The 13,028-nt window shown below is 37.8% G+C and overlaps 1 protein-coding gene across 3 annotated transcripts in view; it reads left to right on the forward strand.

The window, feature by feature from the left end:
* The window catches only part of TRRAP (transformation/transcription domain associated protein), a 75,289-nt gene that overhangs the window by 22,198 nt on the left and 40,063 nt on the right, over nt 1–13,028 (forward strand). For all 3 annotated transcript variants that reach the window (XM_064390769.1, XM_064390771.1, XM_064390770.1), the window contains 15 exons: nt 280–441; nt 752–848; nt 1,298–1,419; nt 2,827–2,997; nt 3,714–3,782; nt 7,437–7,556; nt 7,868–7,987; nt 8,332–8,496; nt 8,903–9,084; nt 9,356–9,554; nt 9,973–10,101; nt 10,685–10,951; nt 11,469–11,675; nt 12,551–12,709; nt 12,796–12,930. In XM_064390769.1, the coding sequence (XP_064246839.1) occupies nt 280–441; nt 752–848; nt 1,298–1,419; nt 2,827–2,997; nt 3,714–3,782; nt 7,437–7,556; nt 7,868–7,987; nt 8,332–8,496; nt 8,903–9,084; nt 9,356–9,554; nt 9,973–10,101; nt 10,685–10,951; nt 11,469–11,675; nt 12,551–12,709; nt 12,796–12,930 (2,304 nt within the window). The remainder of the gene's footprint in view (nt 1–279; nt 442–751; nt 849–1,297; nt 1,420–2,826; nt 2,998–3,713; nt 3,783–7,436; nt 7,557–7,867; nt 7,988–8,331; nt 8,497–8,902; nt 9,085–9,355; nt 9,555–9,972; nt 10,102–10,684; nt 10,952–11,468; nt 11,676–12,550; nt 12,710–12,795; nt 12,931–13,028) is intronic.

Here is a 13,028-nt window from a genome sequence, read left to right on the forward strand (position 1 = left end):
TTTGTTGTTCATGATGTTAGTATGAGGTTATTAAATATCATAGATCTGTTCACAGAGAATATGTATTAATTACAGCTACTAAACTGTTTAGCAAACTGACTGTAAATCAAAATACTTCAGAGAATTTTTCTCAAGAAAAAATTCTTGAGAAAAAATCTGGAGCGACATTAGAAAATGGATAGAAACCTAGAGCCATGACTTAGGGTGTCTTCTCGATGGCTGGGTCTGTGGGGTCATTTCAATAGCTGCTAATTCAGTAATCTAAATTACATTGTGTAGGTACTCCAGGACATGGTTCCTCCTAAAAAACATTTGCTTCGGCACCAACCCGCAAACGCCCAGATTGGCCTGATGGAGGGAAATACATTTTGCACAACCCTGCAGCCCAGATTGTTTACAATGGATCTGAATGTTGTGGAACACAAGGTTTTCTACACAGAGGTACTTTGTTTTTATGTTCTCATCTTTGAATGTAGATGCTTCTGTATGATGGTATTAGTACTTTCTTTGTTAAAAATACATATTTTTCTTTTTGCATTTTAAACTTTGACTGAAATGCAAGAATTTCTCTTTTGAAACGTCAAGTGAAGTCTGCTTGCCTGCAGCAGTCAATGCAGAAGATCCTCTGGTTTTGAGTTAAGACAAAAACAAAATACTGTAGATGAAAAGCTGTCTGTAAAGGTGGGGGTGAGATAGTGGTGTTTCAAATGTGAGTAGCAGTATTAAAATAAACTGTTTGTTTTTTTCCTAGTTACTGAATTTGTGTGAGGCTGAAGATGCTGCCCTAATGAAACTACCTTGCTACAAAAGTCTTCCATCGCTTGTACCTCTTCGAATTGCAGCCTTAAGTAAGTTAAACTTCCTAAACAAGACTTGATGCAGTTAAATGTCCTTGTGAGCAATGGTCAGTCTGCTTCCTGAGATCAGCAGAAAACCTGAGCACTGGAAGACTGATGACTGCTCTCCTGAGGTTACAGTTTAATGGAGAGAATAATGGGAAAGTATTGCTGCCTTCTTAATGACTAGAATTCAGCTTTCTGAAAGGAACCCAAAATATTTTAAGATTAATTATGTTATAAAGTATTAGGAAAACTATAGAATATTAATAGAATTCTCATTCTTTTACTATTTTATGATGCCTGTTCATTTTGGCAATGTATACAGTACTTTAGCTGTCTGCAATTTGAGATGACATAAAAAGAAACTATAAGAGAAGCAGTGTAGAATTAGGGTTTATTTTCTTCTCTCCTTTGAAATTGAGTTAACAAAGAGAACAAATTTACTTTGATATTTGCAGATGCTCTAGCTGCCTGCAATTACTTGCCTCAGTCAAGAGAGAAAATCATTGCTGCACTTTTCAAGGCGCTGAATTCAACAAATAATGAGCTGCAGGAGGCAGGAGAAGCGTGCATGAGAAAGGTGACTATATTAAAACAACATTCCTTTTGAGGCCATTGTTCTCTCTGCTTTACTTCCTTGGTACAAGACTTCTTGGGAAAGTTGTCTACAGGAAATATTGTTGTTCTGTTCAGTTTTTGTTAGTGATGCTGATAAAAGTTTGTGTCAGATGTGTTTGTTTGGGATTTGAACTTTTCCATAAAGAATTATTCAGGTTGCAATTAAGAATTATAAGCTTTTGGATAAGGACCATGGTAAATCTTTCAGTCTGACTGTGCAGTCTTTCCCTCTTTCTGTGGGACTCGTCTTTGTAAATGAGTCTTCTTTTCTAAATGGCTTCAGTCCTTCTCAGCTGTTTTGCAAATGTGCAGGCTTGGCTTTATTGTTAAATTCCCATGTTTTGTCTGTGTTCCTAAAAGAAATGGTGGAGATCCCATAGTTGGTTTTGGAAAAGTAAAGCAGGACAGCAGAGTTAGACCTGCATCTCAGTGGGATGGTTACCTTAAGGAACAGGACCCTGGCTGCTCTGTTTGAGGTCAGAATTAGTGTCCTTGCCTTACACTGCCCTCTCTGACCTGTGGATGCTACATTATCATCTCTAAAAGCTGGAAGGACAGGGAAAGGATATTCTTTCATTGTGATTTGTTGTTCAATAGCTGTGCCTAATTCTGATTCAGCATGATTTTAATTCCATTATTTTAAATGAAAAAAAAACCTAATGAAATTACGTACAACCTCTTTGCAATGCTGTGTAGATGGGCTGACATGGTACAGAGAATGTAACTGCAGTAATACTGGTGGTTTGCATTTGTTTGTGCCATTGACTGGCCAGAGGTTGTGTGACTTTTCATGGGAGGGAATGTACTTCTCATTTATGCCTTGTTAACACACAGTTGGGTTGAGAGGTAGCAAATAGGGGTTGTTCTGACCTCTACATCAGATTTGTCTGATTGTTTTTTTTTTTCCCTGGGATAAACTTGTGCCCACAGGATATTTGGTTATGACAGGAAATATTCTCTCTGGCTGCTTGCAGCTAGGCTCTTTTGACCTTTTCTGTTGCTCAGGATGCATGCAGATTGTAACACAGGAATTTGCTCTATTGCCTTCAGCCAGATTCACAGGCAGTTCTTAATAAAGTGTCTAAGTTTTTGTTCATAGCTGTGTATTTAATTTATAGCTGTAGCAGTTTTTCAGTCTGTCTGTAATTATGATCTCCTACTTGATTATTTTATGGAATGTCCTACGGTGTGTCACAAATCCATCTTGTCACTGTGTCAATTTCCAGCACTAGATGTTGTTTGAACTATTGTATTGAAGGCACAAAATAAAAGAAGAATTGTCAAGTCAGCTGAATCTATTTTAAGAAAAATGCTTGCACAAAAGTCACGTCCCTCTCCACCTGTATCTTATCTGTGCACTCTCTTGCAGTTCTTGGAAGGAGCTACCATAGAAGTTGATCAGATCCATACCCACATGAGACCATTGCTGATGATGCTGGGAGACTACCGGAGTCTGACCCTCAACGTTGTGAATCGTCTGACGTCCGTCACTAGACTTTTCCCCAACTCTTTCAATGATAAATTCTGTGATCAGATGATGGTAAGCACATCCAAGTTTTTATTTTAGCTCTTCCAGGAGAAATTTTCTTCTAGCTACTATTTTTATTGGTGAAAGATCAAAGAAGCTCAGTAGTGACTCAATGTATATGTTGGAAGTAAAAGATTTTTGTTTCACTATTAATAAAAAAACTCAATTTATTTAAACAGTTGGAGTAAATTTCTAAAGGGCTTCTAAATCAAAAAGTTAAGAGATTTTATTTTTTGGTGAAGGCATAACTAGTTATGCTAAGGTTTGTTTGGGTAAATTTATCTTTAAGCAAGGTGTCACTTTCACCTTTAACAATTTTACTTCTCAATGCACTTAATCTGTTTTGGTGCTTTCTTGATTTATAAAATTTTGGGAGGTATTGCTCTGTGTATTTGCACTGATTAAACTGAATATGTGAATTCTTTATGCCCTTTGCATGAATATTTAAGTATTTAAATGCATAGACATCAAGCAAATCATCAAAGAGTGTAAGACTATCAGATTTAAGTTTTTTGTATATATATGTACTTATAATCCCTGCTTTCTTGAATATGGAGAGGACTTCTAGCAACAGTGGACTTTTCAACTTGACGGAATGAAAATAACTGATAATTCTTCCCTTTGTTTCCTTCAAAGAATTATTTCTGCCTCTATATTGTCTCTTGTAGCATATGCTAAAATGGAACAGTCTAATTAGAAGAATAATGCTAATTATCCTTTCTTTGTAGCAACACCTGCGTAAATGGATGGAAGTTGTAGTTATTACACACAAAGGTGGACAACGGAGTGATGGAAATGTAAGTTAATGAATGCTTTTGTGTGAGAAGAGAAGAAATAAATAGTATTAATGTTTTGGAATTAAAGAACTCATTCAGTTGTAAGTGCTGCCATAACTGATTACACAGTGATGCTTTGTTGCAAGCTAACAGACTTGTTGAATTGAATATAGAATATTGAGTATCTGTTAGAAGTCTCAGTAAGAGGAGCTTCTTATCTGCTGACAATGGTTACTTTAGAGACTGTTCTAGGTTAGTGTGGCAGCAGCTCAAGCATTTGTATTTCTTTTCCCCCTCAGGATTTTCTGCTTAGAAATCTGTTCTTCACTGGAATGGCTGATGAGCTCAGTAGCATAATTCCCCATTTTTCATTAATATGTTTGATGTTCATAATATAGCCTTTTGAAAATTATACTTAATGATAACATAATCCCAGTTAATTTAAAATTTAATTTATTTAAACCAAGTTCAATATTTACTAGTTGGGATCACATTAAAATCACTCTCCCAGTGAAACTAATGGCCTCAGTGTAGGAACAGGGGAAGCTGATCAGTTCTCTTATAAATGGAAAACTGTGCAGTGTAATGTCAATACTGTGTGTTCTTAGCAATACTGATGGGGATTCCTGCTTCAATGCAGTTTCCTTTACATTACCAGAGTTCCCACAATTCTATTAATGTTTTACTAAATGCTTTTATTAAGTGTTGAGATTTATGATTGCACCTAAGAAAAAATGGAGGGAATTCTATTAATATCTTTGTTTCTCAAATTAGAATGAAATTACATTGGCTTTTTATTTCCCTCAAAACATGGAAATGGCTTAATGGCTTTTCATTTCTCTTTCCTGTCTTTGCAAGGAGAGCCTTTAATCTGAATTTGGTCATTGCTTTATATTAGACCTAGATGTTCTCTAATGAAGTAGAATAAGATTGCTTTCTTATGTTTTAACTACAACACTGTGCATTCTTCAGTTAGCCTCATTCATATCAGAGTAGTTCTAAGGCATTCATATACTTTTGGGATTCACTTTTCCTCAAATGTGATGATTACAGATATCTTGCAGATCCTTTTTGTAGCAATAATCTTTTAAACCACAATGTGGCACCTCCAGAACTGTTTTTATTTGTCCCTGAGTCACGTTTAGTTGGGAATTCCCCTGCTTTTGATGTTTTATGTGTAGTTATGTGTTTAGAGAGAGATATGTTGAGTGGGGAGTGCACATCTTGGGGGGCAAGAGATGTCTGGAAACATTTCAAGTAGAATTGTGTCAATGCAAAGCTGATTGTATGTTACTCTTCTTCTTCCTAGTTGTTGCTCCAAAGTTTCCTTAAAAATAAAAACTCTTAAGAAACTGCAGGAGCACACAGCTTGGTTTTTGTACAGTGGCTGTGGCAGGCTGTGTTCGTGTGTCTGTATGTATATTGTGCTCTTGAAAACCAGGGGTGGTGAAACTGGTGATCAGTTATTGCAGCTGGCATTTCACTTCTTCTCCTGTCTTCATGATCCCAGTGAGATTCCAGCCTCTGAGGCACTCATTAAAAGTAGTGTTGGGGAGTAGACTGGAGCATTCAGACTCTGTGGTTGAGTAGAGGAGCTGCTAAACACTTAGTGGAGAGCAGAACTGACCAGGAAAGCCTGATGTTCCTCCCTGTGCTGCTGCTGTTCCAAGCATTCCATCCTTTTCCAGCAGCATGGGATGAAGGTGCCCTTTGATGATGGTGTCAGGAAGTTCTCCAGCATTGTGCAGATAAAGGGTGGTCAGCAAAGCCTCTTAAAGAATAGTGAAAAGGTCTGTGGAGTGATTTTTCATATGAAAATGGTAACTACAGACAAAGTGAAAAATGAGTTAGAAGTGCTGCATAGTGATGACGTGCAAAGATCCACACTGATATCAAAATAACTAAGCCTTGTTCACCTAAATAATTTATGACAGTCCTGCTGTGATCCTGAGCTGTGATCTGGCTGTTTAGAGAAATGAACAAATTAAAATGTAATATATTAAGTAGTGATTAAAATCTAATTCAGTGGTCCAGGGAATAAAATACTTGATTGAAATCTTTCTTCCTCTCTTCCTTGCCTCTCCAAGGAAAGGCATGGGATTTCAGGTCATGTCTGGTAATTTAAGGAATAAGTTTTGAGTAGATGGTTGCCTCCAGCTGCCTTTTGTGAGAGGGTGGAAATTTCCATGGTGGAAATTCTGCATTATAGCCTAGGAGGAGTTTAGAGGACTTTGTAACTTGGTAGTTCAAATACTGAAAATGGTTTTGTAATCAATGGTGGCCATATTTGTCTTCAAAGATGCTAAAAGGTTGTTTCCCCTGACTTAAACATCTTTATTATCTTTTTATTCAGTTTAAATATTTGAGAATCTATGTCTGATGAATGTAAAAGTAGAAAAATGGATTAATTTCATCCTAGTTCTTAGGAGGACAATTTGGATCATGTCAGATGCTCATTGTCTCAGTTCCTTCCTTTTGAGATGAGGAAGTAACTGAGCTGAAGTTAGACTGCAGCCTGAAGAATGGCATGTGCTGATTTGTACATTTCTTTGATATTTTTGTGGGCTTTTTCCTTTCATGCTGTGACTTCTGTTTTGGTTCAGCCTGCCACGGAAGGGGTAGAGGTGAGAAACTCAGTGCAGGCACCAGGAACATTTTTTGTTGTCATGGTTTCTTTTGTTGTTGTTTTGTTTGGTTTTATTTTTGCTTTTAACTTGTGGTATGTTAGTTTTATCACTGTGTTTATCACTGTGCCTTTGAGTGCAGTGCTGTGAATTGTCCTGCTTGTCTGTGCAGAGCTGTTCTGGTCACGTTGCAGTTAAGGATGTTGAGCATGTTTGTACCAGGAAGAGCAGGATTTTTAGTTTCTGTGGAGGCATAAGTGGTTTCAAAAGGTTTTTATGTATTCTCAGCCCTGCACTTCAGTCCATGAGAGGGGTCTTGTGGGGTCTGTCTGGGCAGATCAGGTTAAAGGAGTGGAGCCTAATGCTTTGTGTTTAAATTCAGTTGAGAAAATGTAATGCACTCGATAAAATCACCTTGGCTACTGGAACTTGGTTTTAGAGAGATGGTGAGGGAGATTTCATTGTTTTGTTTTTTTCCTTTCCCTTTTCTTACTGAAGGAAATCTACACTCTAGCTAGCTGAAATACAGTCTCTATTTAAATTGCACAATGGAAAAAAATGCAAAATTATTCTGGACTCCTGGAGAATTTCGTATCTAGTGGGAGAAGAGGGCTGACTGTACAGTAACCAGCTGTTTGTGAGATAGCTGAATCTCTTCCTGTGTAACTTGGGGGTGTGGGGTGTATAGCAAAAATGGTTTAGGGGGAAGGTCTGGCTGTTTGAGGCTTGACCCACTTGGTGTAGAGCAGTGAGCACTCTGTAACTCCCTCATCAGCAGTGCCATTAGTGTTTAGCTCTTACCTGTAAAACAGCACTCTACTGGCAAGGAAAATAAAATTTAAACCATGATATTACCAGAGAGGGTAAGGCAGACTTCCACAGGTGCAATTTCTTCATGCATTATGGTAAGTAGATGCTGTGTATAGGTTGACCTTTTGCATTTGGCTGCTGGCTATGCAAATACAGAGGGAAAAAAAGAATTAAGATGTGTGATACTGTTTTTTGTACATTATGGCCAGTAATATTTATTTGTGTTTCTTTGTATCTGTAGGAAATGAAGATTTGTTCAGCAATTATAAATTTATTCCATCTGATCCCAGCTGCCCCACAGACTCTGGTTAAACCTCTTCTGGAAGTTGTTATGAAAACAGAACGAGCAATGTTAATCGAGGTAAAAGTGGAAGTTAACATTGCTGAAATTTTGCTTTATAGTCTTAAACATTAGTGTATGATAATGATAATATTTTAAATATAGTGTGAGAACATTTGATGCTAAAATATGCTCTTCAAGCCTTTAGGAGGTATTAACATTTGCCTTACACCCTTAGAAGTGAAGTTTTGAAAGTATCAATAAATTCTCATCATGCAAGTTCTGAACATTTTGTATCTATATAAATGCCAAGTCAAATGTATTTTTCTGAGTGGTAGTAAATTAGTGGGAAATACTGTGCATTTTTAATTTAAGGTTTATGAATTTTTCAGGCTGGCAGTCCATTCAGGGAACCACTGATAAAGTTTTTGACACGTCATCCATCCCAAACTGTGGAGCTGTTCATGATGGAAGCCACTTTAAATGATCCACAGTGGAGCAGAATGTTTATGGTAAGCTGTGTGGGGAGAGGAGCTGGAAAATACCCTCAACTTGACAAATCTGATCAACATCTTTTGCATATTTTTTGCTTATATGACCTTGTAGTCCTTAATCATGGTCTTACTCTTGACTGCAGGGTTCCTGTTCCAGGTTTTGTATTTTTTTTGTCCTGAAGTGTTGATTTTATACCTTTCCAGATCATGTAAGGCTATTACTGAAGTGTAGATGTTATTTTTATGTACGTGAAATACAACCTCTGCAGCTTTAGTGTGGAACATAAAAGCTACAGGATGATATAGTCGCCTGGTATTTTGGCTTTTAAAGGTTATTAAAATTATTTCTTCCCCTTTTGCAGAGTTTCTTGAAACATAAAGATGCCAAACCCCTGCGGGATGTCCTGGCAGCTAATCCCAACCGATTTATCACCCTGCTGCTGCCCGTGGGTGCCCAGGCAGCTGTGAGACCTGGCTCCCCCAGCACCACCACCATGCGCCTCGACCTGCAGTTCCAGGCTATCAAGGTACTCATTTATCTTGTTTGTCTCTGCACTGGGTAGCTGAAACCTCTTCAGCTGCAAGCCTCTTACATCCAGGCTTTCAGTGAGTGTGTGTGTGTGTGTATTACAGCTCATAGAAAACCACTTGTAAAAATGTGGAGTGTTTGTAGCCAGAGCTGCTTTGAGAAGGGAAAAGAGACTCAAATTATCTCTGCTTTTTTTGTCAAGTAGGATACAAGAGGACAGCATGACAACAGAAACAGAAATTTATTTTTTTAAATCTAAACTATTTTGTGTTTCACTCTTTTGTTTTGCTGTTGAATATTTTAGCACCCTTAATTGACCTTAAGCAAGTGCTCATATATCATTGTTTCTCCTGACAGATCTCTTGTGTGTTGACTGTGCATTTGTCTTGTTTTGCTTTGGACAGATCATAAGTATTATTGTTAAGAATGATGAATGTTGGTTAGCAAATCAACACTCCTTGGTGAATCAGCTGAAACGTGTATGGGTGAGTGAAGCTTTTCAGGAGAGACATAGGAAGGAGAACATGGCTGCAACAAACTGGAAAGAGCCCAAGCTGTTGGCCTATTGCTTACTGAATTACTGCAAGTACGTAAAAATCTTTAGTTTCTAGACCCTGCATGTATTTTTTGAATTTTAATTTTGAAAATACTGTAAAGGTATATAGGCCTACTAAAAATGGTTTGCAGTTATTGAAGAGAAAGTGTAATATATCTCATAATACTGCTATTGGATTTAAAACCATGCCTGTGGTACTGGCTGCTCTTGCTTCTCTGCTGCTTTAAAAGATTAATTTCATCAGCATAGTAGTTTGTGTATTTTTTTTCACAGAAGCTTTGCATTTTATGTGTTTTCACAGACGGAATTATGGTGATATAGAGTTACTTTTCCAGTTGCTTCGAGCTTTTACGGGCCGATTTCTCTGCAATATGACTTTCTTAAAGGAATACATGGAAGAAGAGATCCCCAAAAACTACAGTATCCCCCAAAAACGGGCTTTGTTCTTCCGGTTTGTAGACTTGAACGACCCAAACTTTGGAGATGAGCTCAAAGCCAAGGTAACTAAAGCAATTAAATCAAAGAAGCCTGGTATTTAGGTTTAATTTTCTTCTTGGGAACTAGGGCAACAAAACTCCCTTACTTAAATGTCAATGAGTTTGATAATTGGCAGAGTCATTTGGGTGAAAATATCATACCTGAAGAAGAGCGATAATAAACAGAGACAGCAATTCATCTTGTGTTCAATGCTGGCTGCTTTAGTTTACACTTTCTAAGAATCTATGTCCTTGAAAGGAAGAAAGAGGGGGGAAAGATTGGTGTGTGTCTTTTTTCTTGGGGTTTTATGTATAGTTTCCTTTTGTAACTCAGTGAGTGTGCCCAACAGGCAGGTTTGCGTGTGGGACTACTTGAATGAGTGTTGCTGCCATTAGAAGAGTATAATAGTACAGTAAAACTTGCTTTGTTTATATTCTGTAGGTGCTGCAACATATCCTGAATCCTGCTTTCTTGTACAGTTTTGAAAAAGGAGAAGGTGAACAGCTGTTAGGCCCCCCAAACCCAGAAGGAGATAATCCAGAAAGCATCACTAGTGTTTTTATAACAAAGGTAACAATCTGTTTACATTCAAGTATTTGAAAATTAAAACAAAAAGTTCCTCTCATTTGACTTTTCATCGTGATTTGAATTACTTGTTCTGTTCTGAATATTATGGTTTGTTATTGTTGAATGTGAGATCCATTAGTCATCAGTAGGATGGGACTACAATTTTCAGTTTATGCTGCTTTCATATCTGGAATGTGGCTTTAGAAATGGGCCTTACTTGGCTATAATCCCAGTATTTTTTGTAAGGAAAGCTTTCCATGACCCAGCATGTATCTTTCTAATTCACTGCTATTTCATGGAATCAATCAGAAGTTATAAAACAAATGTTGTTGAAGATGAGGGGTGGGGTATTTTATTTATTTCTTTTCATATGTTAGCAGTTTGGGAGTTCCCAGATATGCTCATTATTTAAAGGTTCACACTTCAGGAGGTTGTTTTGTGGCTACTAAACTGAGTCAAGAAAGCCATTACAATTAGGTCTTAGTCTTCTTAAAACGCAAAATATTGGTACTCTTCCTTTATAATAATAAAAGTTGGGGTTGTTTGCCTACTGCATTCTCTCTTCTTTGATCCTGCCTGGAACTAGGTACTTGATCCAGAAAAACAGGCTGATATGCTGGATTCTCTGAGGATCTACCTGCTGCAGTTTGCCACGCTGCTGGTGGAGCATGCCCCCCATCACATCCACGACAACAACAAGAACAGGAACAGCAAACTGCGGCGCCTGATGACCTTTGCCTGGCCTTGCCTCCTGTCCAAGGCCTGCGTGGACCCAGCCTGCAAGTACAGTGGCCACTTGCTCTTGGCACACATCATTGCCAAGTTTGCCATTCACAAGAAGATTGTTCTGCAGGTATTGACCACGGGCTTGCGTTAAGTTCATGGAGTGTTTTTATTTATTGTAAGATTCAGAGTAGAAGCTGCATGGTGGTTTTGAATGCTGAGTATAATTGAAACACCACAAATACAGAAGCAGCAGGCCAAATGTTTAATACAGATTTTCTTGGGAATAGGAGAGTATAGAAAGAAGCAGGAAGGGTAAATAAGACACGTAGACGTTTTGGTTGAATTGGCAAAATTGGGAATGTTTCTTCATTTAAGAGACACTTCAGTTGAGACACAATGTGGGGACCAAGGGAAAACTTCAAATTGGACAGTAGAGATGAAGAAGAAAAGGGAATATAAAGGAAGCAGAAGTATATGCTCTATGCTTCTGCTGCTGATGTATCATGATATTTCTAACAAATTATGGGCCTTTGGTGAAAAATTGTGTTCTTAAAAAAACGTGTTGTAGTTTCCCTTTCTTTCTAAATGCTTTGTTGTTGTAAATGCATACAGTATTAATGTTGATGAGAAGCTCTGCTGTTCAGGTTTTTCACAGCCTTCTCAAAGCTCATGCAATGGAAGCCCGGGCTATTGTCAGGCAGGCCATGGCTATCCTGACTCCAGCTGTGCCTGCTCGAATGGAGGATGGACACCAGATGCTCACTCACTGGACACGAAAAATCATTGTGGAAGAGGGCCATACAGTGCCCCAACTAGTACATATTTTGCACTTGATAGTCCAGCATTTCAAGGTACTTGTACTGTTACTCTGGTACTTGCTGTATTTCCTGTGTCAAGGAAGTAAACAGTTTGATTAGAAGAACAACATAATCTGATTTATTTGGTTTAGGTTCAAAACGCATCATTTGTCTGTAAAGATACTTATCTATAACTGAATACAACTGTTTAACAGCAAGTAATTTATTAAGCTCTGTCATGATTGAAGTTAGAACTCCAAATGTCAGGTTAGAGTCTGCAAGATGAATTCATTGCACATGCCTTAGCAGTGTTCTTTAACAGGTCTTTGAAGATTCTCTAAGAGTTCTTTAAACAAAGTGCAGAACCATATTCTTTGCCATCTTCCAGTAATCCTTTTTTGTTTGACTTTATATATTCTGTGGAATTAGCTAGATCACTTTTATTTGCAGACAGGGTATGTTGGGAAACATTGAACAAGTGGGGGAATGGTGCAGAATGTCAACATAGGAACATTTTTGAAAACACATATTAAAATGCAATCCAAAGGGACAGATAAAACACATTTTTCAGGAACTGATGCCTCAACAATTTTTGAAAGAATATCTGAGTGTGTTCAAATGTGAGCTGAAGCTCTTTAAAAGGCTTGGGAAAAAATTGGTATGGCTGGTCCTTGAGAAAAACCACGAGTCTTAAAAAGAACATGTTCATTTGAGTGCATGAAATCAGTAGTCACTGCTGAAAGTTGTAAGCAAAATATTATTTTCAATGCTCCAGTTACTTTTCCATATTGCAAAATATGAAGTGGTACAAGTTTAGCAAACTTTGGGATTGATGACTGTTTTACAGTTTTGCTTTATTTCAACTTTGTAGGTTTTGTGTAGAATGTTACTGGTTTATGACTAACATTTCTGTGAAACCATTTTTTCAGGTTTATTATCCTGTGAGACATCACTTGGTGCAGCATATGGTTAGTGCCATGCAGAGACTGGGCTTCACTCCCAGTGTTACAATAGAGCAAAGAAAATTAGCTGTGGATCTTGCTGAAGTTGTTATTAAATGGGAATTGCAAAGAATCAAAGATCAGCAGGTAGGAAATCAAAATAAATGGGTGAAGATTGAACTGTTCCACAGTTTAGTGCTCTTTTTTTAACATGCACATTGCTGGTATTTCAGCCAGATTCAGATATGGATTCAAGTGCAAGTGGAGAAGGAGCAAGTTCTGCCTCATCTGCTGTTAAAAGAGGATTGTCTGTGGATTCTGGCCAAGAAGTAAAACGATTCAGGACAGCTACAGGAGCAATAAGTGCTGTAAGAGAAAATCAGGATTTGTTCAGAGACTCTAAGTAGTGTAATTGTTTTTTCCACATGACTCGAAACTCCCTAAATGGAATGTTTTAGCTTTAGCA

This window comes from Passer domesticus, chromosome 15, assembly GCF_036417665.1.
Source record: "Passer domesticus isolate bPasDom1 chromosome 15, bPasDom1.hap1, whole genome shotgun sequence".
NCBI lineage: Eukaryota > Metazoa > Chordata > Aves > Passeriformes > Passeridae > Passer > Passer domesticus.